At 36.6% G+C, this 26,794-nt stretch overlaps 1 protein-coding gene across 1 annotated transcript; it reads right to left on the bottom strand.

The window, feature by feature from the left end:
* Positions 1 to 207: 207 nt before the first annotated feature.
* On the bottom strand, positions 208 to 24,908 carry LOC142543016 (endoribonuclease Dicer homolog 3a). The gene is given in 27 exon segments (XM_075649974.1): positions 208 to 523; positions 613 to 724; positions 965 to 1,175; positions 1,653 to 1,979; positions 2,124 to 2,393; positions 2,845 to 3,312; positions 3,866 to 4,075; positions 4,166 to 4,401; positions 4,768 to 4,862; positions 4,934 to 5,448; positions 5,555 to 5,826; positions 5,915 to 6,180; positions 6,309 to 6,511; positions 7,736 to 7,751; positions 7,856 to 8,016; positions 8,088 to 8,280; positions 8,394 to 8,499; positions 16,426 to 16,555; positions 16,842 to 16,991; positions 17,430 to 17,561; positions 17,666 to 17,732; positions 18,735 to 18,802; position 21,474; positions 22,429 to 22,562; positions 22,940 to 23,055; positions 23,637 to 23,818; positions 24,637 to 24,908. Coding segments are annotated over 27 exon segments (4,947 nt in total). The 5' UTR covers positions 24,750 to 24,908; the 3' UTR covers positions 208 to 330.
* Between the last annotated feature and the right edge of the window lie 1,886 nt (positions 24,909 to 26,794).

Genomic DNA, 26,794 nt, shown 5'->3' with positions numbered 1-26,794 from the left:
CTTTAGTAGAAATATAATGTTTTAGAATTAATATAAGACAAAAACTTGTGTGAGACGGTTTTACGGATCGTATTTTGTGAGACGAGTCTCTTATTTGGTAATCAATGAAAAAGTATTACTTTTTAAGCTAAAAATATTACTTTTTATTGTGAATATCAGTATGGCTGACCCGTCTCACAAATAAAGACTCGTGAGACCATCTCTCAAGAGACCTACTATTAATATAATATAGCGCCCAACAAATTTATAGAAAAATCATATATTCGAAATCTGCACTGTCATCAGGTTACCAATTTAAAAGAATGTGACACCATATATTGTTCTATATATCTATTCACTAATAATAATCTTCCCCAGTCTCTCCAGTTCATACATCATCAGAAGTGCAGCTGAGTCAAATGAACTCTTCTTATCAGCCCTCGCTTCCCCTGTGAGTTTAATGACGCCGAAATCTGGTATAGCAAGACTGATTTCTGACTCAAAACTATTGAAGCCTTTTATGTTGCCAAACTGAATGACAGTCCTGTAAACCGAAGATTAACTTTATTCATGAATGTTTAATATCGAATGACGCTAAATCAGGCATTTTTCAAACATCTAAGTTATGCTAACCTTGATTTTTGCTCCATGGTGTCAAAAGAAGGCAATGGCCATTGAAGTTTCTTGCAGAGGCCGTGAAGTGAGGTCCGGGGGCCTCCTTTCTTCATGTTAATTGGTGGCAGCACTGTTGAAAAAGAAAGTGTCGCAAAATATGAGATATATTTAACATGTGAAAATATTATATGATCAGCACCCAACAGTATGGAGAATATAAATTGAAACTATGCCTATATGTATTAGCTCATAGGAATTTCATTTGACGTACAAGTATATCTATTCAAATATAGGCACTGTCACAAAAAAATTTCAGGACAAGCGCTGATGAATGAACTGTTTTTTCATATGGTTTTTTGAAGACAAATACCGGGAATGTCAACATCTTTAGAATAACTGGCTTTTTCAGTGGATTCCCTGTTCAATGGATCACTTAGAATATTTGGCTGCAACTGAGTTATCTTGGGCTTTTTGCGTGCTACAGAATCAGAACCTTCACTGCATGTCGAGGATCTGATGTTAACATCAGAGCCCTGATCCAGCTGGTGATTTTTACGCTTGGAAAATGAAATTCCTCTGGCCTGCCATCAAATCAAAACATCTAAATCAAGCACCTCTCAGATAACATTTGATATTTTAACAGTTACTAATAATGTGCACTTAGTTCCTGTTGAACCAAGTGTTTGTCATCATATATAAGATATAAATGTTAACAAAGTTACAACCCAAATCTGTTATCCTGTAGAGCAGTAGTCCAAGTGCCATATTTCATAATTGTGCTGCATAGTCAAGTCACACAAAACAGTAGGATCAATTGTTTCCCTCCATAAGTTACCAATAGGGGTACTTAAGGTGGTAATAACATGACAACATGCCCAAAGAAGTTGAGGTACATGTAGCATACAGCGACAAAATATGCATCTTGCAGATACTGTATTACCTCTGTGCTCTTTGCTTACTGCATTCTAGAGTTGGTAGAGTAGGAAAATGTGAAAATTAGAAAATAAATTATAGTATTTTGAAGAGTAAATTTTTTATAAATTCAAGCAGAAAACAACCTCTAATTTCTTCAACAAACGAAGAGCTGCCATCCCCCTTGCAGCTTTCCTGTTGGGCCCAGAACCTTGCCCATTCAAGAGCACATCTTCAAGCAGTAAAGTAAGTTCTGCATGTATGACATCTCCTTTTGGAGGATAATTTTCTTTGACAAAGTAACCAAGAGAGTCGCATAACTCAATTAGCTCGCGGAAAGGAGGAAGTTCGAGCTTTTCGGGAGTCACAATCGGTGATAGAAGCGGTTCAACAACCTTCCAAACTTCATCCAAATCTAGTTTAGAATCAATAAGAATAGCCCCAACTATACTTTCAAACAAGTCGCCAAGTGCCTAAGACAGAAAATGAAAATAGTCAAGAAATTAGTAAAACAAATGAGAATAGGTTAGATAAAGATCAAACAGTAAAAGCATGTTCTGATGATTGGAAGTCAGTATTCATTAGTCATTAAAACTTTTACATTAAATAAACCTCACCTTAGGAGCTATGTTTTCCGGTGTTAATGTCATGCTGCTCATACCAGAAACAGACTTGACAAATGATGATATTTGATCTCCGAGACACTCTGAACCATGCAGAAGGTGTGGATGAAGGTTGTGTCTCACAGCGGCAAATGCAAAGTTGTTGTTATTCACAGATGCGGAACGTAAATCTGTCAACTCCCCTGGATCGATATCTTTATGATTCTCATAAAGGTGCCTCGTGACAAGTATGTCCAGTACAGAGTCACCCAGAAATTCCAGCCGCTGTAAATGTTAAATAGCAGAAAACATAGATTTTAGAAGATTTAGTTGTGATGTAAATTCTCTATAAGAAATGTTGTGTTACTTTCCACAAAATCTTTTCAGAAAATGTGAGATATTACGATGAGTTTGAATTTACTAAAATGTGTATTTTAACTTCGTTGTTTCTTATTCTCAACTAGTGGTAAGACAATGAAGATAAAGTAATTCGGTAAAAAAAATAAAATGAAACTTGAATTTGATGACCCTACTTCTATAGGTCACCTTGTTCAAATTCCATTTTTCTATCATAATGCTATATCAACACAGGTTTAACATTTAGGTAAGTTTCACAAGAATTATCTGGCTTTTAACATATTTTCTTACGGGATAACTGATATCAAAGCAAAAAACTACGATAACAATCAGAGCGCACAAGACATTATATATATATATATATATTTTGGATTCAAACCTGGTAACAACGGTCAACACCTTTAGTTGCATGAGTTATGGCCTCTAGCAACAATCCCTTGACATTAAATTTATAGCCAATCTTCGACTCTAGAATGTTGATAGCTTCAATATGTGGAGCATAAGAATGTAGAGAAGCGGCTTTAATGGCATCATCTATCAATGAAGGCTCGTGTCCAGTCTCTATGCCTAGCCACTTCATCAAACTAAGGGCAGCAGTTAACCCGCCACCAACATAATATGCTCCAATTAGAGCTTCAACACAGTCGGATATGGTCTTTGAACCCATCCATCGATGACCTCTATTGCACGTGTTTCCAACCATTATTTTTACATCCTCGGTGAAAAATTTGTCATCCAAAGGAACCTCCCTTGTATCCACACAGTGATTGCATGGAGAAGGCCATATTGAGCGTTGTCCTGGAGCGGTCCACTGACGTGGATCAAATGCACAATCTCGTATATATTCCTATAATAAATTAAAGAAACAGTGCACAATCTCTCATATATCCCTATAATAAATAAGAGAAACAGAAAAATAAATGAACCGACAACCAAAGTATAAAAACATAAAACTTGTTCGCCACCTCCCATGAGCACAAACTTTTAGAAAAAAGATTCCGACATGCACAAACTTTTAGAAAAAAGATTCCGACATGACATTAAAACCAAGAGATCATAAGTTCAAGACCATTACAGCACAATTCCCTTTCTCTTTATCGAATTGGTCTTGAGAGATTATTTTTAGGCATTTAATGCCCAATGTCTGACTAACATCCACATGACACCTAGAATATTAATTTCAAAATATATAACACGAAGAGCGTATTAAAGCATAAAACTATTTTTTGGTCACCTCTCATGAGCTTAGACAATGTTTTTCTATGTTTCCGAGAAATGTTTTCATCTCCAGGAATAATAAAATACACATTTTTCTTCAAATTCTTCCACAAATATATTTTCATCTTACTTTCATAGTTCCCAAAAGCTAGCAGCATATGACAAAGAAAATTAAGTTCCACCTGCAACTTGCGATCGACTCCGAATTTATGAAGTGCTGAGTTACTAACAATCTTGGAACGATGAGAAGATAATTGTCCTTCGTGCTTCTTTGGATACTTGAGAAAGAAGTGGCAGCTTACAGCATACTTTAAAAATGCATCTCCGAGTAATTCCAACCTCTCCATGGAGAAACGTTCCATACATCTTAGTGTAGTGAGAGCTTCCAAAATCTGATCATGAATGAAATTATTAGATTTAATCATTAAATACCAAAGGAATTAGCATAAAAGTCAATCATTAACAGCTATACAGGCACATACCACCGAGCTAGGTATATTTAATTCGCCAGTATGATGTGCTATTTCTTCCCTAAGCTGGCTGGCCAACATCAAAGACCCCATTCGGTACATTAGTGAAGGTAACAAGTAGAATGACTTCATTACATCTGTTCTGAGGTCAGTTCCAACGAGAAGTTCTGGCGGTATGCGTGCAGGTTGTTGTGGCTTTTGCACGACAATTTTCCCACCACCTTTTGGTTTATGTTTACAAAAAGCAACTGAAAGTTAAGAAAATTCTCACAACGGAAGTTGCAAAAAGGTGTATGAATAGTTGATTGAAGTATATTCACAGATCTCAAAGAAACTTAAGCAACCAATAGAAAAATGCAGATAGGGTCCAGGTTAAAATTTCCAAAGTTTAATCAGCTAGGGTTATGGTCATAAAGGAAACAATGAGGAAAAGAGCAATGTAGTGATCCGAGAACATACTAAACAGGAAAATTACAGAAAAGGAGTTAGAGTGGATCTTTCAGTTCATGAAGTTCTAGCCACACAGCAAATGAGTCAATTCAAACATACAAGGAAACCTACAAAATACCATAAACAAGTAAGTGGTAAAAGTTGCAACGAGAAACTTCACAAACCTTCGTTTCGAAAGTCCACAAGAAGATTGTGTGAATTGTGGCTCTGCTTTAGAAGTAACAGAGGCTGCTCTGGATATTTTAGAAGAATTTTATACCTGATCAAAAGTAAGAGTAAATAATGGGAAACTAAGTGTGGAATAGAAATATCAAATCACTACAGACCCACTTCTTCTTATAATAATCAGCAAAAGATAAATAGTTTGTGTCAGAGCCTCTCTCAAATGGGCTTTCAGCAGACGTATCAGCAACTGCATCCAAAATAGAATAAATTCTTCCAGTATGGATGGCAACAACTATCATCCCCTTGAGGTTGTCCACTGAAGCAGATCTGTTGGCCAAGTGAATCACATTGCCATCTAATTCAGTAACAACCGAATCTCTCATATGAGCTGATGAGCTTTTGTAAATGGCTTCAGATTGCTGCAAATTTAACCAATCATTTTTTTTCAAAAATTCTACTGCTGAAACACAAGAATCAATCCCTGTCCAGTTAATCATCACACATTCCTGACTAGCCTTATCCACTGAGTCCAGGGGTAATAGTAAATAATTATTAGACAAATCCCATAAGGATTCCTCGTTGTTAAGCAAAACCCTCCTCTGTCCGGATGATGATTTAACAAACAGTTTGCCAAATAAACTATTAAATATCAGTTCTTGAAAGCATTTTGCTTTTCCCACCTGTTGGAAAAACATATTGTTACTAAATTGAATTGGTGGAGTAGAACAAATAGTGGAATGACCATATAGATAAAGATGGAAATTATTTCAGATTTAACTTAGAAACCTGTTTAGCATCCAAATTTGTAAGACCGGAAAACGACACAGAAGATCTAACAAATTTTGCAATCAAGTACAATTCCACTTCAATGTTTCCCACATCACCGTCAAGCTTTGTCTCCAATAGAAGCACAAAACTGGAAAATTTTTCTTCAGTAATGTTACAAGAAAAGTCCATTTTGTAAGCATAAAAAGTGGCATCATCAAGTTTAACTCCCAAAGTTCCAGACAACAAGCGTACGCTAACTGAACCGTGTAACTCCTTTCTCTTTGTTGTTCCTAGCGCATTGCAAATTTGCAACAGGCACAAAAGGCATTAAATACTATAAAAAAATTAAAAGAAACTTAGGAAATCAAGTAACCATACCTGGCCCTGAAGATATTCCTTTGACATCAGTCATGCAGTCTTTCTTCGGAGAGTCTTCACTATAAGGAAGAAGATGATCATTAAGATCTCCCATCACGTGCAACTTCTTACACGCATCCAAGCAAACAAGCTGTTTAGACATATGGCTATTGCTAGCTTCAGGGCCAATCATAGTTTGAAAGGCCGCATTGGGAGGTAAAACAAGTTTACACCTGTACAAGTTACCCTCCTGCAAAAACTCAAATTTTGGCTCTGGAACGAAGTATCTGCACAGGATTTATGAAGTTTAACCCAATCAATTTATGTCATAAATGCGGCACAATGATGAAACCAAAGCATAAAATCAGAAATTCTCCATTTTGATTAAAAAAAAGGAAAAGAAGAACTTCCATACTTATCTCTGGGGAGTTTTTTGCAGTATCTATCTATAAGACTGATGCTAGAATCTGCAGTCACCGATGCCCCAGTCACATTTACAGAATACATAGCTTCTTCATTCATAATAGAAGTTTCTATCACGCAACCATCAGGATCCCTATTCATGCCTGTATGTGCCGTAGAAATCTCACTCCTGGTAATGTAGGACACATGATCGATGTGAGAGCACATTTACCCCAGAGCCCAAATACAAAACCCCAAAGCCCAGCTCATTTGCTCTTATTTATTAATTAAGTAAAAAACAAATAGATATAAAATAATATAAAAAGGAAAAAAAAGATCAGAAGCGCTTTTCTCTTTCCCGTAACTTCTGTCCGTAAAAGTCAAACGATTTTCATCAGGATTGGATTCTACGAGAAATCCTTAAGATATTTCAGTGGTAAATTAAGTATCAGTTGAGGTATGCATGAACTGTTTTATTATGACGTCTATAGTGATGTGAAATGACGTTAAGTATTATGTATGAGTTGTGGCGTGTTTTATGTGCTTTTGTGAATAACGTGATTGCATTCACACATTTATTTGAGTTGATCTTATTAGTGCATAGCATTTCGAGCCGTGACTCCTTTGATTGCTATTGACATTGATATTGATCTATCGAGTTGTTGCGTCATCGATGGAGCGGGTGGGTAGGATTAGCACTCCTGATGACTTGCATGAGGGCTGAGCGGGAAGCTCCCATACCCTCGATGCTACGTGCATAGATGAGCGGCGGCATGATATTATGTTGCTGCATTCCTTGCACGGGTGGTCACTGTTCCTGTTGCTGATGCGTTTCATTTGGACTCCGCTTTGGTATCTGTTATCGGTTGTTACCTTTCACGCATTGCATTACATTGCATTGCATCGCATTTTACTTGATTTTATTTCATTTCAGTTATATTTGTCATAATATTTCTGGTTCGTCGTACTGGAGCCCGACCCCTCGTTTCTTTTTATGTTGTGGTTGTTTTTGATGCCATAGCAGGTTATCTAGGAGGATTTGACGCGTCTGGTGGAACGTCAGTTAGTGGTGCACAGTCGTCGAGTCATGGTTGAGAGTTCATACATTTATCGGAGAGATGCCCCGTGTAGCTGTACTGTTACTTTTACGATGTTTTGAATTGATAGTTGTGTGATTGAGCCTTGCCGACTCTGCATGTGTTTAGTCCTGGCCAGTGCGGCTATAGATTGTGAATTGATGCTATGACTTTATTTCGAGTATATAAATATTATTTGTGATGTTTTGATTTTTTTTTGGGATGTCCTATTTACGAATAGGTCATGCTGAAATTTCTGTAGGCCCAAAATGGAAAATTTTAATCGCTTTCGCTGTTTACATTAATAAATCTTGGTTGTTTGGTCATTAAATATTAATCAGGAGCACGGACCCCCACAATCGATTTGCTTGTTGTTTCCTCTAAAACATAAAAGCATGGTTCTTGCTTTCAGTATGAAGTAGCCACATATTAGAAGTCAATACCATGATCAAAAAGCTTGGAAAATCATGGATCATTATGTCACCTTTCAAGCAAGATGATGTATTGAGAATCCTTTAGATGAACTTCTCCCGGTGATTGAACATAACTACAAAGAGTTTTTGGTAGATCAAAATAAATGACATAGGAGCACTTGGGCACTTGATATCCCTCTTCAACCACATCAGTTGAAAATAAAAAATTGACCTAGAAAAGTTTACACATTAACGAGAAAAAGATAGAGAATAAATCGAACTTTCTAAATCTAAAATGACTACCTTCCCAGAATGAAGTGATTCTAGTGCTTCATTCTGTGCTTTTGGTGAAAGTCCACCAACTGCAGAGTTACTTCCAGTTATATATGTAACATTAACATGGGACAGATATGTAACCTTCTTTATCGCTCTTTCAATCACTTCAGCAGCAATTATTCTTTCAAAAAATACAATACAAAGGACTTCTGCTGCTTTTCTGCATTCGTAGATGAAACAGTGTGAAAAGCAAAAAGGTAAATTTTACATCGAACAGATTAAAATTGGATACTTATTAGTACAGATAAAGAATAAAACTGCTAGACTTGTTACCCAAATGTTCTAAATATTTCGAGTAGCTCGTGTAGTTTTGAAGATATTAGGCCAATGTCTGCAGCATCTGACCCGCCATTTACAACATCTACAAGCCTCTTATGCTCTGAGATGACAATAATAAATGAGAACAGTGAGAATCAATGAGCCTGGCCCTTCCTTTCTTTGGTTCTTAATGTCCGAAACTTAAAAAATAAGGTGATATTTCATATTTTCAGATGCTAACTTTGAGAGGACAATCTCCATCACCATCGGACTAGTAATCGAGAAATTTTTTTAAAAAAATGCTCATCTCGTCCATTTCATATAATTAGCTTCAAATTTTCCAATTTATCCACCACAGGGAAGCTACCATCTTTTGAACAAAAGCAATATATATCCCTTCAATGAAGAGAATTTTCAATTTTGAGTGGAGCATCCAAGTCGTACAAGATTTAGAAGTCAGGAAACACACATGAATGATATTCACAGCCGTACAGTGACCAATTAATTTGAACCACACTTAAGGGATGTGGTTTTACAATTAAGCATCAAAATTGTGTATTTTTCGAATTTCAATGCCCTTCGTTAAAGAAAGCCCTAATCTCTTCCTTTCTTGCTTGATTCTTCTAGTTACTTCTTCACTTAATTCTTTTTTTTCGTATGAACTCTGCAATAGATAATATCTGAGACGTAATCCATATTTCTTAATCTATGTCTCTCTTTCCATCAATAATGTTCAGTATACATCTTCTATTGCACCATTTTGCTTCACGCCGGACAAGCTTGACTTAATGGGTGTCAAGATGTTTCGGTTTTAGACCATTTGATTGATATGTGTGAGAACCCAAATTTTTGGGTCCGTAATTAATTAAATATAGACATGTATAAGAATTTATTTTCGAGTTATAATAAATTCGAAAATATAAATAATTCATGGAATTCGAAATCCAGTGTAAGTTACACGATAAATAAGGTTGGATATCCAAATTTGAACGGAAATATTACATACAATGTAGATTTTCTCAACAAGGAAGTATATCAATATTTATGGAATGATTATCTCAAATTTATGGAAGGAGCATATCCAAATTATGGTAAGATATCAATCGAATTATGGTAAGATTTTCACTTCACCCCTATAAATAGGAGGACCTCCCATTCAAATTTCACACCTCAATTTTCGAGTTTTCTCTCTATATTTTCGAAATTCCTCTCAAAAATTCTGCACGAGTCATCAAAGTTCTGTCCAAGTTCAGAAATTCATTTCTCTCGCTCGGATGCTCGGAATCCGATCTCCACTGTTCAGAATATGCTTCTATATGTTTTAAATAACATATCCAAATTTCGGCCAAATCCAACGGTTAGTTTTTTGTTTATTGACTTCTCAAGAAAACTGCTCAGATTTTAGGCGAGAAACAGCATATCCACGGTTTTTCGTCCATAAGCAGGTTAAAACGACTTCCAAACTCTATCTCCACCGTTCATAATTTACTTAACGTACTTGTGAACGCACTGTAAAATTTGAGCCCGATCCAACGGTCCAATAAGGTGCAAGGAATTTTACAAGACGGTTGATTTTTCGATAGATGTGCTGTTGATTTTTGAAGCATGATTCTTCTATGGTTTCCGAGTTCTTCACGTTTTATTCTAGTCTAAGGTAAGTGGGCTTGTTTTAAAATATGTTACGTACAAATTATTTCGTTTTCGAAAGTTTCGGTTGAGCACCTTCATTCTGTTTCTACGTTCTTTTTTTTGTACGATTTTGATACATTTATGTGTTGGCACTGTGAGGATTCACCGAAAATGGGTGGGAATCCTAACATATGGCCCTTCATGGTGGGATAGAACTTTTTTATGGTCTCGCCCCCCTAGAAGATTAAAAATTAGGGACTGATATCAGTAAACCATAGAAGATGGAAAAATCACAGTGCTGCTATGATATGAATATGATGATATGTTATGAAAAGATGATATGTTTATGTGTTATTTTTGAAAATTGTGTAAATATTTTATGTTTTGCTCGAACGGCCCCCACTTGCTGAGTATTTCCCAAAATACTCACTCCCTTACTCTACCCTTCTCAGATAAATCAGAAGAAGAAATAGAGAAAGAAGAATCGGACACCAGTTTTTGGACTGATAGTGGACGCATGTAATAATTTTAATTAAGGATATGTTATTGTGAGTTTTTAATTCAAGTTATAAACGCTTTCGCAGATTTTTATCGTTTTCAGAGTTACTATTGTAAAGACGATTCTATTTTTATGGTATTTATGATATATAAACTGGTTTTGGTTTATACTATACTACGAGGCTTGTTGTTTAGCAATTATGTGATTGTCGAATAACGTCGGTGTCGACTAACCCCGGTCTCGGGGCGTGACATTTAAGTGGTATCAGAGCCGCCAGGTTCATAATCCAGTTGAGAAGAAAAATTTGTCAGATTATGGCAAAAGGCTGATGCAGTCCCCTTCAGAACGACCAACGAGTAATATCACAACTTTTTGTGAGGCCTGGTCCGAAAACGAAAAATTCCTTCATTTAGACCTCCGAAATTTTGTTTTTGCTATTTTAGGAAAGTTTCATAGAACTCATAAGTTTTCGTAGGGAACTCAAAGTTTAATTATGTCAACTATTCTAGAATCATCTCGACGTATTCTTTCTATCCATGGGTCAATGTCCAAAGTTTCTATTTTTGGAAAAATTCTGGAAAATTCCCGCTCAACGCATTTTTGGTACCACTTGTCGAATTTTTATGGAATTGCATTATGAGGACAATTAGTATTTGTCTACATTGTTGGGAATATACATATAAGAGATATATTGACATAAGCTTTCAATTTAAGATGAAATATTTGACTCGGGAATGATAAGTTAATTATGAAAACTAATATGAGAAAAGTTGATATAAGAATTATATCATAAGTTTTGGGTACTTTACTATAAAAGTTGATTTTGTGTTAATAGTTAATTGTGTGGGCATTAAGTTTGAGTTATTAAGAATGCTAAGCGTTAGCTTTAAATATATAGGATCTTGAAATATCTTGTATAAAATGAATGCGCGAAATAATATCTCCAGGTTAAGAAATTTATATTATTTTGGGATAACTAGTAGGCTATGATCTTATGTAAATAAAATAAGTGATGAGATCGTGGTAGAAATCAAGAAAGGTATAGTACAATAAGTTTTGACTTTTTGTGGTACTAAGAATGATTAAACAAGAATGACATTCAATGAAATCTTTTGTGTTACAGCGTGATAGGCTCATAATCTTGATGAAAGTAAGATTTAGTAAAAGTATAATTATTTGAGGTAACGATTAGGTTATAATTTTCGGGATTTAAGTCAATAAGCTATAGATCGATATTGAGTTAAGTTTCAATATTCTATATGAGTTTTAATTTTTGAGATAGTAATCAGGATAATTTCAAGATAGAATAAATCAGTATCTATTCGCATATGTTTAGCGTCGACTTGATTCAACTCACTTCGGTAGATTTCGACGTCATCCTAGGGATGAATTGGTTATCTAAGAGTCGCGCAATAGTAGATTGCCAGAGTAAGAATGCCAAACTCTGAACCCCGAACCAAGAAGAAATCAGATACCATGGCAATGCCAAGGAACAGAAATACATTTTTCCATTTCCCAGACTTGGAAAGCAATAATATCAGGTGAAGAAATTTACCTAACAATGGTAAACAAAGTATAAGAAGTTGGAAGATATTCCAATAATACAAGAATTTTTGGTCGTTTTTCCAGAAAGGCTTCTTGAATGTTCTCGGACTAAGAAGTAGAGTTCGAGATAAATTTGGTACTGGTGATGCACTAATCTCCAAAACACTGTACCGAATGGCTCCATATGAACTCAAGGAGCTAAAAGAAACCCTTCAAGAGTTGTTGGACAAAAAGCAGATTAGGCCAAGTGCATCCCTTTGGGGAGCTCCAGTCCTATTTGTAAAGAAAAAGATGAAAGTATGAGATTGTGTATAGATTATAGAGAAATCAATAAGATCACAATCAAGAATAAATATATTCTTCAGATAATAGACGGTCTTTTCGATCAACTTAAATGAGCTACAGTCTTCTCTAAGCTTGACCTGAGGACATGCTATCATCAGCTAAAGATCAGAGCAGAAGACACCCCGATGTCAGCATTCGGAATAAGGTCATGTAAGATCGAAATCAAGAATATCGGTGGAACAAAGATAGTAGAGGCAATTCTAGATTAGCCGAAACATAAGAATGCAACTGAAGTTAGAAGATTCTTTGGATTAGCTGAAATTCGTCGAGGGCTTCTCTTCAGTAGTCGATAGTATCACTGAAGAGACTTGAACAAAAGAACTACGAATTCAACTGAAGAGAAAGATGTGAAAAGAGCTTTCAAACACTAAAGGAAAAGTTAGCATTTACACCAATGTTGGTATTATCTACTGAGGACAAGTATTTTACCATCTACAACGAAGCATCAAAGGAAGATTTCAGAGGTGTACTCATGCAAGACAGACAAGTCAACTGAAGCCGCATGAGCAAAACTACCATACTCACGATCTCGAGTTGGCAGCAGTGATCTTTGCTTTGAAAATTTGGAGACACTATCTCTACGATGCCAAGTGTGAAATATTCACTCGCTGGCCACCAAATCTCAAATATTTGTTCATTCAAAAAAAATTAAAAATGAGACAAATACGGTGGATAGAGTTACCCAAGGACTGTGATTTGACAATAAGCGACCACGCCAGCAAGGCAAATATGGTAGCCGATGATTTGAGTCGGAAAACATGAGTAAGATAACCCTAGCATCACTCTCCATGCAACCATGTTTTCGAGAAGCAGTCAAGTTAAATCAGAGTCGAGACACGAAACTAGAGAAGTTCAAAGAACAAGCCAAGGAAATAAAGTCGTCAGATTTTCAAGTGGACCCAGACGAAATCCTAGTGATGAGAAGACGATTATGTGTACCAGACATCGACAATCTTCGATAAGAAGTGATGTAAGAGACGCATAAGTCAACATTCCCAATTCATCACGTCAGTACAAGGATGTATAAGGACTTGAAAGAAAGTTTCTGGCGAATCAGAATGAAAAGAGACGTCGTCGAGTTTATAGTGGCAAGCATGCCAACAAGTGAAGTGTCGATCATCACTGTATAAGGAAAAAAAATAAAGGAGACAGTCATAAATGGGCTAGAACTAATCCAAGAGACAATGGAAAAGTGGCCATCATCAAAGACAGACTCAAGGCTGTATAAGACCAGCAAAAGAGTTAGTCTGATCTTAAAAAGAGAACAATGAAATTAACATTATGTGAAAAAGCTTATATAAGCGTCTCACTAATGAAATAATCATTAAAGCTGAAAAAGTGAAACATCGGTACGTATGACTATTTGAAATTTTGGAGAGATTGACACATTGGCATACAGAATAGCATTGCCACCAGATATGTGTAGAATCTGCAATGTATTTCACAAGTACAAATTAAGGAAATACATCCTGAATCCAAGCCATATTATGTGAATTGAACTGCTCATGATCAAAGGTAACATGGGGGAAGAGCTGAAATATGAAAATGCCTATATTCATATTGTGGACACCAAGGACCAATTACTGAGACGACGTATCATTCTCTACGTCAAGGTACAATGGTCAAAACATATAGAACGAGAAAACTACTTGGGAGTTGGAAGAGAAAATGCGCAAGCAATATCCCTACCTTTTCGAAAGTCAAGTCGACTTAAGTTTCGAGGACGAAACTTCTAATAAGGAGGGAGGGATGTGAGAACCCAAATTTTTGGGCCCGTAATTAATTAAATATAGACATATATAAGAATTTACTTTCGAGTTATAATAAATTCGAAAATATAAATAATACATGGAATTCGAAATCCAGTGTAAGGTACACGATAAATAAGGCTGGATATCAAAATTTGAACGGAAATATTATATACAAGGTAGATTTTCTCAACAAGGAAGTATATCAATATTTATGGAATGATTATCTCGAATTTATGGAAGGAGCATATCCAAATTATGGTAAAATATCAATCGAATTATGGTAAAATTTTCACCTCACCCCTATAAATAGGAGGACCTCCCATTCAAATTTCACACCTCAATTTTCGAGTTGTCTCTCTATATTTTCAAAATTCCTCTCCAAAATTTTGCACGAGTCATCAAAGTTCTGTCCAAGTTCAGAAATTCATTTCTCTCGCTCGGATGCTCGGAATCCGATCTCCACTGTTCAGAATATGGTTCTATATGTTTTGAATAACATATTCAAAGTTCGGTCAAATCCAACGGTTAGTTTTTCGTTTATAGCCTTATCAAGAAAACTGCTCAGATTTTAGGTGAGAAACAGCATACCTACGGTTTTTTGTCCATAAGCAGATTAAAACGACTTCCAAACTCGATCTCTACCGTTCATAATTTACTTAACGTACTTATGAACGTACTGTAAAAGTTTGAGCCCGATCCAACAGTTCAATAAGGTGCAAGGAATTTTACAAGACGGTTGATTTTTCGGTAGATGTCCTGTTGCATTTTCGAAGCATGATTCTTCTATGGTTTTCGAGTTCTTCACGTTTTATTCCAGTATAAGGTAAGTGGGCTTGTTTTAAAATATGTTGCGTACGAATTATTTCGTTTTCGAAAGTTTCGGTTGAGCACCTTCATTCTGTTTCTACGTTCTTTTTTTTGTACGATTTTGATACGTTTATGTGTTGGTACTGTGAGGATTCACTGAAAATGGGTGGGAATCCCAACATATGGCCCTTCACGGTGGGATAGAACCGTTTTATGGCCTCGCCCCCTTAGAGGATTAAAAATTAGGGACTGATATCAGTAAACCATAGAAGGTGGAAAAATCACAGTGCTGTTATGATATGAATATGATGATATGTTATGAAAAGATGATATGTTTATGTGTTATTTTTGAAAATTGTGTTAATATTTTATGTGTGCTCGAACGGCCCCCACTTGCTGAGTATTTCCCAAAATACTCACCCCCTTACTATACCCTCATCAGATAAATCAGAAGAAGAAATATAAAAAGAAGAATTGGACACCAGTTTTTGGACTGATAGTGGACGCATGAAGAATTTTAATTAAGGATATGTTCTTGTGAGTTTTTAATTCAAGTTATAAACGCTTCCGCAGATTTTTATCGTTTTCAGAGTTACTATTGTAAAGACGATTCCATTTTTATGGTATTTATGATATATAAACTGGTTTTGGTTTATACTGTACTACGAGGCTTGTTGTTTAGCAATTATGTGATTGTTGAATAACGTCGGTGTCGACTAACTCCGGTCTCGGGGCGTGACATTTAAGTTCTGTCACGCCCTGAGCCCAGGCCCGCGCCTGCACGACTGCACAATGGGTCCCTATAGCAACTACTTCGTATCCTTCCTCGCTTTACGAAAATGATTAACCCAAGTTGCTATAGAAGTCCATTGTAGCCCTTTATAAACTCATTTTTAATCTTTAATTTTTACAATGTGGGACATGGGATATCATAATCACCCCTCCTTCAGAACGCGACGTCCTTGTCGCGGCCTGACCACTCGATCCACCAGTACCGAGAATCTAGAGGTGGTTCCTACATGTTCAAGTGGTGGCTCCCGTCATGTAGCACTTTGCCCCGCAGGTTCAAGAGGTGGCTCCCGTCATGTAGCACTTTGCCCCGCAGGTTCAAGAGGTGGCTCCCATGCACGTAGCACTTTGCCCCGCATAGCACTTATTTCCCGGTGTTCCATGCCGGTGACTGGCTCTGATACCATTCTATCACGCTCCGAGCCCAGGCCCGCGCCTGTACGACTGCACAATGGGCCCATATAGCAACTACTTCGTATCCGTCCTCGCTTTACGAAAATAATTTACCCAAGTTGCTATAAAAGTCCATTGTAGCCCTTTATAAACTCATTTTAAATCCTTAATTTTTACAATGTGGGACATGGGATATCACAATATGGATACATGATAAGAACAAGTGAAACCATATTATATATATTTTCTTATTCAAATACCAGAAAAGATGAAATCAAGAAAAATTTACCTCATGTGCATGATTCTTCGATAATTGACAAAGCCTCTTGAAGAGAACTTTCATATTGTGTAATACTTTTGCTATATAATTCACACTTCTCTAGAACCTTAGGAACATTCTCTAGGCAGACTTTAACAGCCTACAGCATAGAAAGCTGACATACTGGTTAAAACCAAGAGCAAGAACAGAGCTAGTTGATAAAGCTCAGAAAGTCACTGCCTTCTTATCACGGAGCACTTAATTATAAGTAGATACTACATTAAATGCTAAAAATAGAAAAAATATATTTTATATGGCGAAGATCAATTCGATTTGTTCATAACTGTGACACCTTTGCTAAATTCAGCAGGTAAGAGATCGTGAAAAGCTGATTAAAGCATGGAACTAAACATCATCTTCAAGAGAGAAGGTATTGACATTCATACCTCATAAGCACATATAAACCCAAGATTTCTTAGGCGATACAAAATTTTTGCATAATCATCTGCCAGTCTCTCTCTCAGCGTCTTATATTTATTGTCTGTGTCTTTGTACTCAGTCGTCAACTTTTGCATGTCAAGAAAAACAGCATCAAACTGTCAAAAGATAGAGAAGTGTTATGAGTAAGAAGCTGCTATTTGTGTACAAGAAAAAGATTTAATAATGATAATCTAATCATCATATAAAATTTATTTTTAATTCTGCACATCCACACAGAATTAAGGTCATCCACACCTATAACAAATAAACTAGACAAATTAAACATACCAAAGAAAATTTCAAAAGCTGAACTTATAAACACAACAAGAGTAGGGAATTCTGCCATCTGTAATCTGAATCCATTTGGAACAATTTTTTATTCAATCTATGATGTTAACCCTTGATTAAAATAAAAAAAATTGTCCAGTAATAAAGTATCTTCACTGTACTGAAAAATTCAATTGTCCAACTTCATTCCTTTAGTTTTCTTTTTTTGAACATTAAATATATGCGTGCCCGAATATGATAACAGTAATGCACAAAAGGAAAAGCACCTTCTGTAATGAAGATTCTAGTTTTGCTGTCACTTCCATAGGGGGCGGCAGTAGCGGCTCATAAAATCTGCATGTCTGCTTTGGTGCCCAGATAAATTCATCAAGTTCCATTGTATCCTTTGTAGTATAAACCTGTGTAACCAAATGGGACACAGTCACGAGTCAACTAACAGGTGGCACTGGACACAGAACAATGATACTTTCCAACTTTTATATGTGTTGTAAAAAGATGGTACCCGTGAATCCAAGAGAGATTCAAGCTCCATTATTTGGTCCCCAGAATCTTTGATGGAGGAGACACCTGATGAGCAAAGAAGCAATTACAGGCACACAAATTCTTGAAAATAGAGATAAAAAATTGGTACCAAAATTAAATGGGAAAAAATGTTGTTTAGCACTAGGGTAAATTATTTTAAAATAACTGAGGTTCTTCGATTCAATTGAGACAGGGCAAGAGAACAAGTTAGGCCCAATTTAAATTGCACAGAAAAACAATTCATTAAGACTATGTTTGGTTTAAATGATAGGATTACAGAATGATTAACACATAAATGATAAAAAGAATGATTGAACTAGATAATGATAAAATAATATTATGTTTAGTATGATTATTAAGAATGAGATAAATAATAATCTTTTGATGAATTGACGAAATTGCCCTTCCACTTTTGCGGCGGTGGTGGTCGGCCAGCGGTGTGATTGCCGGTCGGAGGCGGCGGCGGCGACGGATGGCCGGTGGCGGTCGACGGCGGCCGAGGGGGTGATCGGCGGCCGGAGGTGGCGGTGGTCAGCGTGCGGCGACGATCGGCGGCGTCGGGCGGCATCCGGTGACGGTCGACGGCGGGGGTGGTCGGTGGGCGGTCGGTGGAGGGAAGTGGTGGTGAGTTTGGATTTAGGAGAAGGGTAAAATTGGAAAAATATGATGGATTAAGAGTAGGATAAATAATCCTAGGGGGTGAGGAGTGATTATTTTATCCCAGCTAATATAACCTAATCATTCATAGGAGGGATTGACTTGGTCAAATAATCACTCGTACCAAACAAGGGATAAGGTGGGTTAGAAATTCATAAACCCAACTTATCACCCCTACCAAACACTGCCTAAAGGTTTAAGATATCAAATCATCTACATTAAGTAAGTAAAGTAGATAATTAAATGACTCCGTCCTTTTCATTACCAAATTACATATCGAATAAAGACAACTGAACAACAAAATGTTATCAAAAGTGCGATACTGAAATCTGGTTTATCACGATTTTATATCCATCAAAGAGTCCCCAATACAAATAAAATAAAGGTATACCTTTTCTATTCACTGGGAAGCAGTCATCCCGAAAATCTTGGGCATATTTGTAGATTTGTGATAAAATTCCTTCATAATCATAAGTCCTCAATCGGTAAAAATAAATTGTGGCAAATGAAAAAAAAATTACAAAAAATTATCAAGTAATGTCAACATTTTTTTTTGGTAGGAAACAGAATATTTTACAGATATAATTAAAGAGTACAATTAGCGGATAAGCAATCCACACGATAGAAAGGAAAAATAACCGAAACTACAGCGCCATAATCACGCCCATACAAATTTCCAGTCCCTAACTAAGTCTGAGATACACAGATGCTTATACTTTGGTAGTATTGTCGACCAGCTCGCGACTCTGAATTTTATATTTTCCCAAACTTCGTCGACCGATTCCGATTTCTCTTCAAAAATTCTTGTATTTCTTTCCAACCATATGAACCAAAATATACAGTGAACTATCATATACCAGAACCTCTGATGTTGTCTCCCTGTTTGCAAACTCGGTTCCAAAATAAACAAGTCCTTTGCCTTATTCGGGAATACCCATGTAAAGCCCAACTCTTTTAACACTTTCACCCAAATGTTTGTTGTGAAGGAACAATGCAGTAGTAAGTGATCCTGGTTCTCCTCTTCTTTTCGACACAAACAATACCATTGTGGGCATAAGACACATGTCGGCCCACCTTCTTTGCAAAGAGTCGCAAGTTTTTAACTTCCCCAAAGCCATTATCCACGAGAATACTTGTACCTTCGGTGGGACAGGTACTTTCCAAATTGTGTGACAGCATGAGAATGATTGAAAAGTTGAAACCGGGAAGAAATAATTATAAAAAGATCTAACAGAAAACACCCCTGAGGAGTCCCCCAACCAAATTCTATAATCCTCAGCACCTCACTCCAACCGGATGGCCTGTAGTACCCCTAAAAGAACAGTGAACTCACCCTCTTCTATTTCATTAAAACTTCTTCTAAATCGGACATTCCATCGGGTAAGAGAATTGACGGTGATAGTGACTATATCTACGAAGCTATTGACAGGTTTGTTAGTTAAAGTGGAAATCTGAAATAATGATGGAAAACGCTCTTTAAACGAGACTCCCCTACCCACTCATCTCCCAAAAACGAATGATATTACCCTCTCTGAGCACCCCCCTAAACAACTGATGAAAGGCCAAGAAAGATCGAGAAATACAATTCCAATGACTTCTGAAGATCGTATTCCCCGCCAACCCCACGTCCCATCCATTATCTTGTAGCCCATAAATGCTGATAATCACTTTTTTCCACAGAGCCCCCCTTTCCACCGAACCTCTCCACCATTATTTCCCAAGAAGACCTTTGTTCCTTAAGCATATATTTCCCAGTCCCTGAAGAGCTTTGTTCCTCAAGCATATAGTTAGAACTCGTAATTCCCGTTATAGGTGGCTTTTCGAAATTATTTGGTCCTTTTAATGGTGAAAACATCCCTGCCAGTGCCTCGTATTCTTCTTCCTTTGTAGCAAACTGTTCTGATCGGATAGATATCTGACTTTCAGTTTCTGAGTAACCTAGCTCGACCTCCAGCAGTTCATCTAGTGAATCTTCAAAAACAGCGTCATCTCTAACATCCGAATCGCATTATCCCCTTCTTCGTGCTGTGGAAACCCATGAAATTAATTCCATATATGTCAGATACATCCTTATTCTCAACAACCCCTATTTTGCTTTTTCTGTAATAGGTTTGCCCATAACTAAGCATTAATTTGTTGTTATTTACAACACCCACCCCGCTATCATTCACCTCGGTCGTCCTATCATTCATAGAGTTGATTGGCGAAGTTCCAAATTTTGAGTGTTCTTTCAGGACGATTTTCGACAAGATTTTGATCACCTTGCCTCCGGCATTTAATGACGATTTTTTGCTCATGCTTGCTGATATATTCTGTTTTCCCTTCCGAAATCTAGACCCATGAGAGTCTTCCCTCTGTTTTGGTATATTACCCGATCCAGGTTCTATTCTCAATTCTTCTGTATTTATTGCATGGTCTGGTAAGACTTCCGTATCCTGAAATGCTAAACTATGTTCGCCTTTGAATTCCTCCTTAAGAGCTTCTTTCCTGCAGATGTTTTTGTTGCCCCACCCCGCCAAGATTTTCTTACCATTCACCACAACTTGAGCATAACTTTGCCTTTCGTATTGTTCATAAGCAGTAGGATCAAACGTTTCTACCCAGATACTTATCTCTCTTACTCCTCCTTCTAGTGGAATCTTCAATCTGCTTAAGATGAACCCTCCTTCAATACCCTTGACCTTGATTTTCACTGCTATGAGATCACTGAATGTTAAAGTATCAGCGCTGATTTCCATCAATCCTCCACATTGCTCCCCAATAATTTTAAAATTAGCCGGCAACCATAATTTCCAAGGTAAACCGTAGATGCTAATCCAACTATTGCAGCATTTTTCTACAACATCTTTTGTGTTAATATCATTACTCCAGCCCTCAAAATTCAAAGAAATCCCATCGTCGAAGAACCCTCTTTTCAATTTTAGATAGAACGAGAATTCAGCAGCATTTGAAAGCCACCACACCGATTTGTTTGCTTGGAACGGAAAAAGTTATATCTTCATTTTAGCGGAATTCCCGAGATCATTTTGAATTTTCTCCCAAGAAATGTTCACCCTTCCTCTAGTGACAATGAGTGCTTCATCCCATTTCCCGCCTAAAAATTGTTTACCACTGTCGTCCAAATTCTCCACCCTCCCTCGGCTTTGATCTCTCTGTAGCAGCCTATCATCCTGCTAATCGCTAATGAGCTTCCTCTGATTTGTACCTTGATTAACTTGTATGTTATCCATCTGATTGTACCTCGTCAGCAATTTCCCAATGTATTAGATATAGTTCTCCATCCCGCTGAGTTGGTTCAGCTGGCCACAATTGTGGTCTGTTTTCTTCCTTGTTGACAGTATTTTAACAACTCCAGAAATCTTCCACGCTTGTTAGTAAATTTCTGAATCGTGAATACGACATTTCTTCCCCTAAATCTATAAAATGTCGTGTCTGACAATGGTGCATTGATGGAGTCTTTGAATCTTAGACTTATCCAACGGGCCTCATCACGCTCGAAGTCCAGCATATAACACGAGGTCCTGGTTCTCTTGGACCACCAAATCGACCGGCCTCCATTTCCCAATCTCAATGTGAAAACTTTATTTTCAATCTTGATCACTTCGTCTCGATTTCCTGTCCTAGTAACCAATGGCGCCTGCCATATTAAGTTGCGATTCCTGGCGTACATATCTATCTAAAATAGAATCGGCGATAGCCAAAAAATGCCGATGTAGAAGTAGATGAGTAGCACTGGCAAAGCGAAGCAGCTGATGACTTGAAAGAACGTAGGATGTGGATAAAAAAACCGATTTCCTATGGACGGCTCGTGATGCTACTCCGATAGGAAGATATCTATAAATAGCGGACTAACCGACGGCTAGTGATCGGCGACGGAGCAGAAGAAAAGTGAGGTAGACGGAGGTTAATGGTAGCAGGCGATGAACGAAAGTGAAGGAGCTCAAAAGAAAGGAAGGCGAATGAGATAGAGCATTTTTTGAAAAATTCTTTCTCTAGGACTCAAGAACTTTCTTTAGTTTTTTAATGTCAACATGAAACTGTCAAAGAAATAAAATATTGATAGGAAATAAAGCAGATAAGTTCAACTTCATTATTTTCGCATAAGGGTGATTACCAGTCGTATGATGACATTCACCTAGCACAATCAAGCAAAATGTTTTAAAATTCAAGAATGATTTCCTCAAAGCATCCAGTAAAATTTGAGGTGTCATGACCAATACCTGAGAACAAGAACCATGGATCAACATTGCCAAGAAACCAACATCCAATTTAAGACCTCATTATAAAAGTATTATTATAACATACTAACATTTGAAATGGTTCACGATTATCTTTAAATTATTTCCCAAAAAAATCAAAATGTGTTCAGCAAAATCATTTAGCGATTTCTTGATGTGAAAGGTTACTAACTGCAGTTTAAACATTTATATTTGACTGCTAACAAGTGAAAACAAAAGACGGACTTCAAAAGCACTTATCTTTCCCCAAGGTCATAAGACATCATTTAAGCACGTGTTAAACAAACGCTCTCTCTCTCTCCTCATAGTCAAGCATGGAAGAAAAAGATAATGAATCGTGTTACTAAAATTTTACTAACATCGTGCTCGTTGATTTGATTTTGTCAAGTCTCTGCATTCCAATCATCAACCCCTTTAGCCCCATACTATTCCTCCACTTCAAGCTTTGTATGTGATTTTATCTCCTTACATTGTTTTCATTCAACACCACAAACAATTAGATGAGCGGTGCATGCAGAAAACAAGACTTTCTAGAAGTCATAATTTTCTCGAAAAAATTGTAAAAACTAATAGAAAACCAAAGTCATTTGTTTTAGGTAAAATGGGTTCACAGATAAGAATATAAACAAAAAAGGACCACTGGAACGTGTATATTTGCAGTGCCAAGGTGGCAAGGCAATAATGTGTTGGTCATTTGAAGAATGAAAATTTTCAAAGGGCGGAAGATATTTCTCAATATACATATAAAAAAAATTGGGCCAAAATGGGGGAAGGGAACGCCGGTTCACCTAGTGTAACTTCACATTAACATATATCACACTAGTATTTTGTCTAAACAATAGCCTCAAACTGGAACCAAAATCAAGAAACTTCTACCACAATGCGCAAAAAATTTTCCTAATTCCAATTCCAATCTCACAGCACCAAACACGAAAATTCATCCAAGATTAATTTCAGCAAACCATCACCAAATCAACAACATACGGTACAAGGGAAATAACCCATTAATAATCAAACTTAAAATACCGAAACCATCACCAAATCAGCAACATACCTGATGTACAAGATGAACAGTGGGTGCCAGGAAAACTATCAATTTTTTGTCACCAATATTACTATTCAACGATTCTCCAATCTCCTTGATCAACATTACCGACATCATGATTTTTCCAACCCCAGTTTCCAAAACAACAATGGTATTTCTCTTCATTGCCTCGATAACAACCTTCATTTGATAACTTATGTGCATGCACACAAACATACCAAACTCAGAACCAAGAATTTCGACAACTAAATGAACATTAAAATAACAAACTTGATTTCATATCAAGAAAAGCAACATTTGTAGAAACCTCAGAAACAATCAAGTTAAGAGTATCGAGAATTCAAGAAACGATAAAAAGGGGGGGAACCCCATACAATTTCAAGGGTAAAGGATAAAACAAGGCACGTACTCCGTTCGTTCGAGGGAAGCGTCTATATCCATGGGTTCATTTTCAGGTAGAGTACTCATTACTTCAGAACTTCTCTATAATGGGTTATTCTTCGTTCCCTCAGCAGATTCCATGGTGTTATCTGGTTCTTCAAAACACTACGCAACAATCATACATTGGGGGTGCCCAACACACACAAGAATAGTGTGTGCAGAGAAACTAAAAAGAGCTTTACATATGAAGTGATCGAGTATAAAGAATCATTTGAATTTTTCTGAGCCAAAAAAAAAAAGCATAAAAAATTCATTCAACGGGGGGGAAGACTAACCAGGACGACTTGAGTTTCACGAATTAAAGAGACACTTCAAGACAACTTCTTTGTTCCTTAGCAGATATACAAAATTGTATTAACATTCAAGGCCATCCGCCCCTTTCAATCGGTGCATTTAGTGTGTTTTTTTTCATTTCATAAAAATGGTTACTTCTTTCTTTCTTTTTTTTTAGTGACTTGTGGTACTTTTAATTGAATCTCAAACTCGAAATCTTTTTAAAATTTAAGATTTAAAAAGGGGGGGTTGAACCCCATACAATTTCAAGGGAAAAGGATAAAACAATGCACGTACTCCGTTCGTTCGAGGGAAGCGTCTATATCCATGGGTTCATTTTCAGGTAGAGTACTCATTGCTTCAGAACTTCTTTTTAATGGGTTTTTCTTCGTTCCCTCAGCAGATTCCATGGTGTTATTTGGTTCTTCAAAACACTACGTAACAATCATACATTGGGGGTGCCTAACAAACACAAGAATAGTGTGTGCAGAGAAACTGAAAAGAGCTTTACATATGAAGTGATCGAGTATAACGAATCATTTGAATTTTTCTGAGCCAAAAAAAAAGCATAAAAAATTCATTCAACGGGGGGAAGACTAACCAGGACGACTGGAGTTTCACGAATTAAAGAGACACTTCAGGACAATTTTTTTGTTCCTCAGCAGATATACAAAATTGTATTAACATTCAAGGCCATCCGCCCCTTTCAATCGGTGCATTTAGTGTGTTTTTTTTTTCATTTCATAAAAATAGTTACTTCTTTCTTTCTTTTTTTTAGTGATTTGCGGTACTTTTAATTGAATATCAAACTCGAAATCTTTTTAAAATTTAAGATTTAATGTCAGATACAATGGATTGTTCGAAAGAACAATTATTTTTTTTAAAAAAAAAGGAAACACAATGTCTCCGTTGGCCATAATTTTCACAAAAAAATTTAAAATCACATGTTTTAAATTCAATATGAAATAGTTTGATTTTTCTTATTATTAGAGATTAACTTTCATATCTTTTGTGTATTATTTATGAATTTACCAAAATATATATATCTTTATAATTTTTTGAAAATTTTGCACATTGTAAGAATAAATTTCCAGTTTGCTGAACAACCCTTTGATGAATGAATTAGAAAATACATGCATATGGTCAACCTGAAGGCCCAAAGATGTGCATAAAATGTTAATAATCGATCCAACTAATTTTTCTCTGAAGTTGTCAACCAAATATTCATTCATGGAGATATCATCTTGGCATTAAATTCAAGTCAATCTCGTTGATGATGATGCTTTACAGTTTATAATGCAATGTGACAATATGCATATGTTGCATTTATACGTGGAAGCAAATTCAATTGAGCATCATATTGGATTTGATGATCCCGAATCCTACGTTCCTCATGCATCAGATTTAGGGTTCAATAATCAACCCAGTACTTCTACATATGGTGGTTTCCAGGATCTAGAATATTATCTTCCACAGGTTACTGAAGGACTCGGTAATATAAATTTCGATGATGTAAGTGGGTCTTGAGATCAGTATATCAATGTCTCGTCGGAACAAAATCATGCTCCATATTGGCCGAATCCAACATTAGATACGAGTGATCATTGTCCGGATCTGGCCACTAATGATAATATTCGTAGGAGTGATTCTGAACCCGATATAACATATAGCGAGTCTGAAGAAGAAGAAGTGAATGATGATGATGAAGTGAATACATTTTCAAATCCTGATGAAGGGACATCATTTCGACAGCCACATCGTGACACTTTACAGAGGCAGACCGTACCATTTCTTTCAAACATTTCTAAGATGCCATCATTTTTCAATAAATTTTTTGGGAAAGAGCCTTTTGATTCTGTCGATGTACTTTTTAGAATGCAAACAAGCTGCTACAATCTGGAGAGAGGTGAATTATGCGTTAATATGTTATTTAAAGATAAGAATGATATTATTGCATCTGTGAAGGATTATTCAGTTAGAGTTGTCAGGTGTGAGTACCGTGTCGTGGATAGCACACGCAGTTTGTGAAAATTATGTTGCAGAAATCATTCTTCTGCGGTCATTTGTCGATGGGGACTACGCGCTTCTTTGAAGGCCAAAACTGGTTATTGGAAAATAACAAAATATGACGGATCTCACACATGTATATCTACCTCTGTTGGTATAGACCATAAGAACTTGAACAGTGATATGGTGGCACATACGCTATTGGAAGTTGTTCGTTGTGATCCTTCGTATGAGATTAAGTATATCATTGAAAATGTGAAAGATAATATGGATATCAAATCTCGTATACGAAGACATGTCGAAGTTTGAAACGTGCTACAGAAATTGCTTATGGTACATGGGAGAGCTCAGTTCAATTACTTCCAAAATATATGTGTGTTTTGTCCAAATATAATCCGGCAACAGCTGTGGATTGGAAGCTTCTCAAAGCCAACACTGAAATGATTAA

This window comes from Primulina tabacum, chromosome 4, assembly GCF_025594145.1.
Source record: "Primulina tabacum isolate GXHZ01 chromosome 4, ASM2559414v2, whole genome shotgun sequence".
Lineage (NCBI taxonomy): Eukaryota > Viridiplantae > Streptophyta > Magnoliopsida > Lamiales > Gesneriaceae > Primulina > Primulina tabacum.
This window is presented reverse-complemented; position numbering and strand designations above follow the sequence as displayed.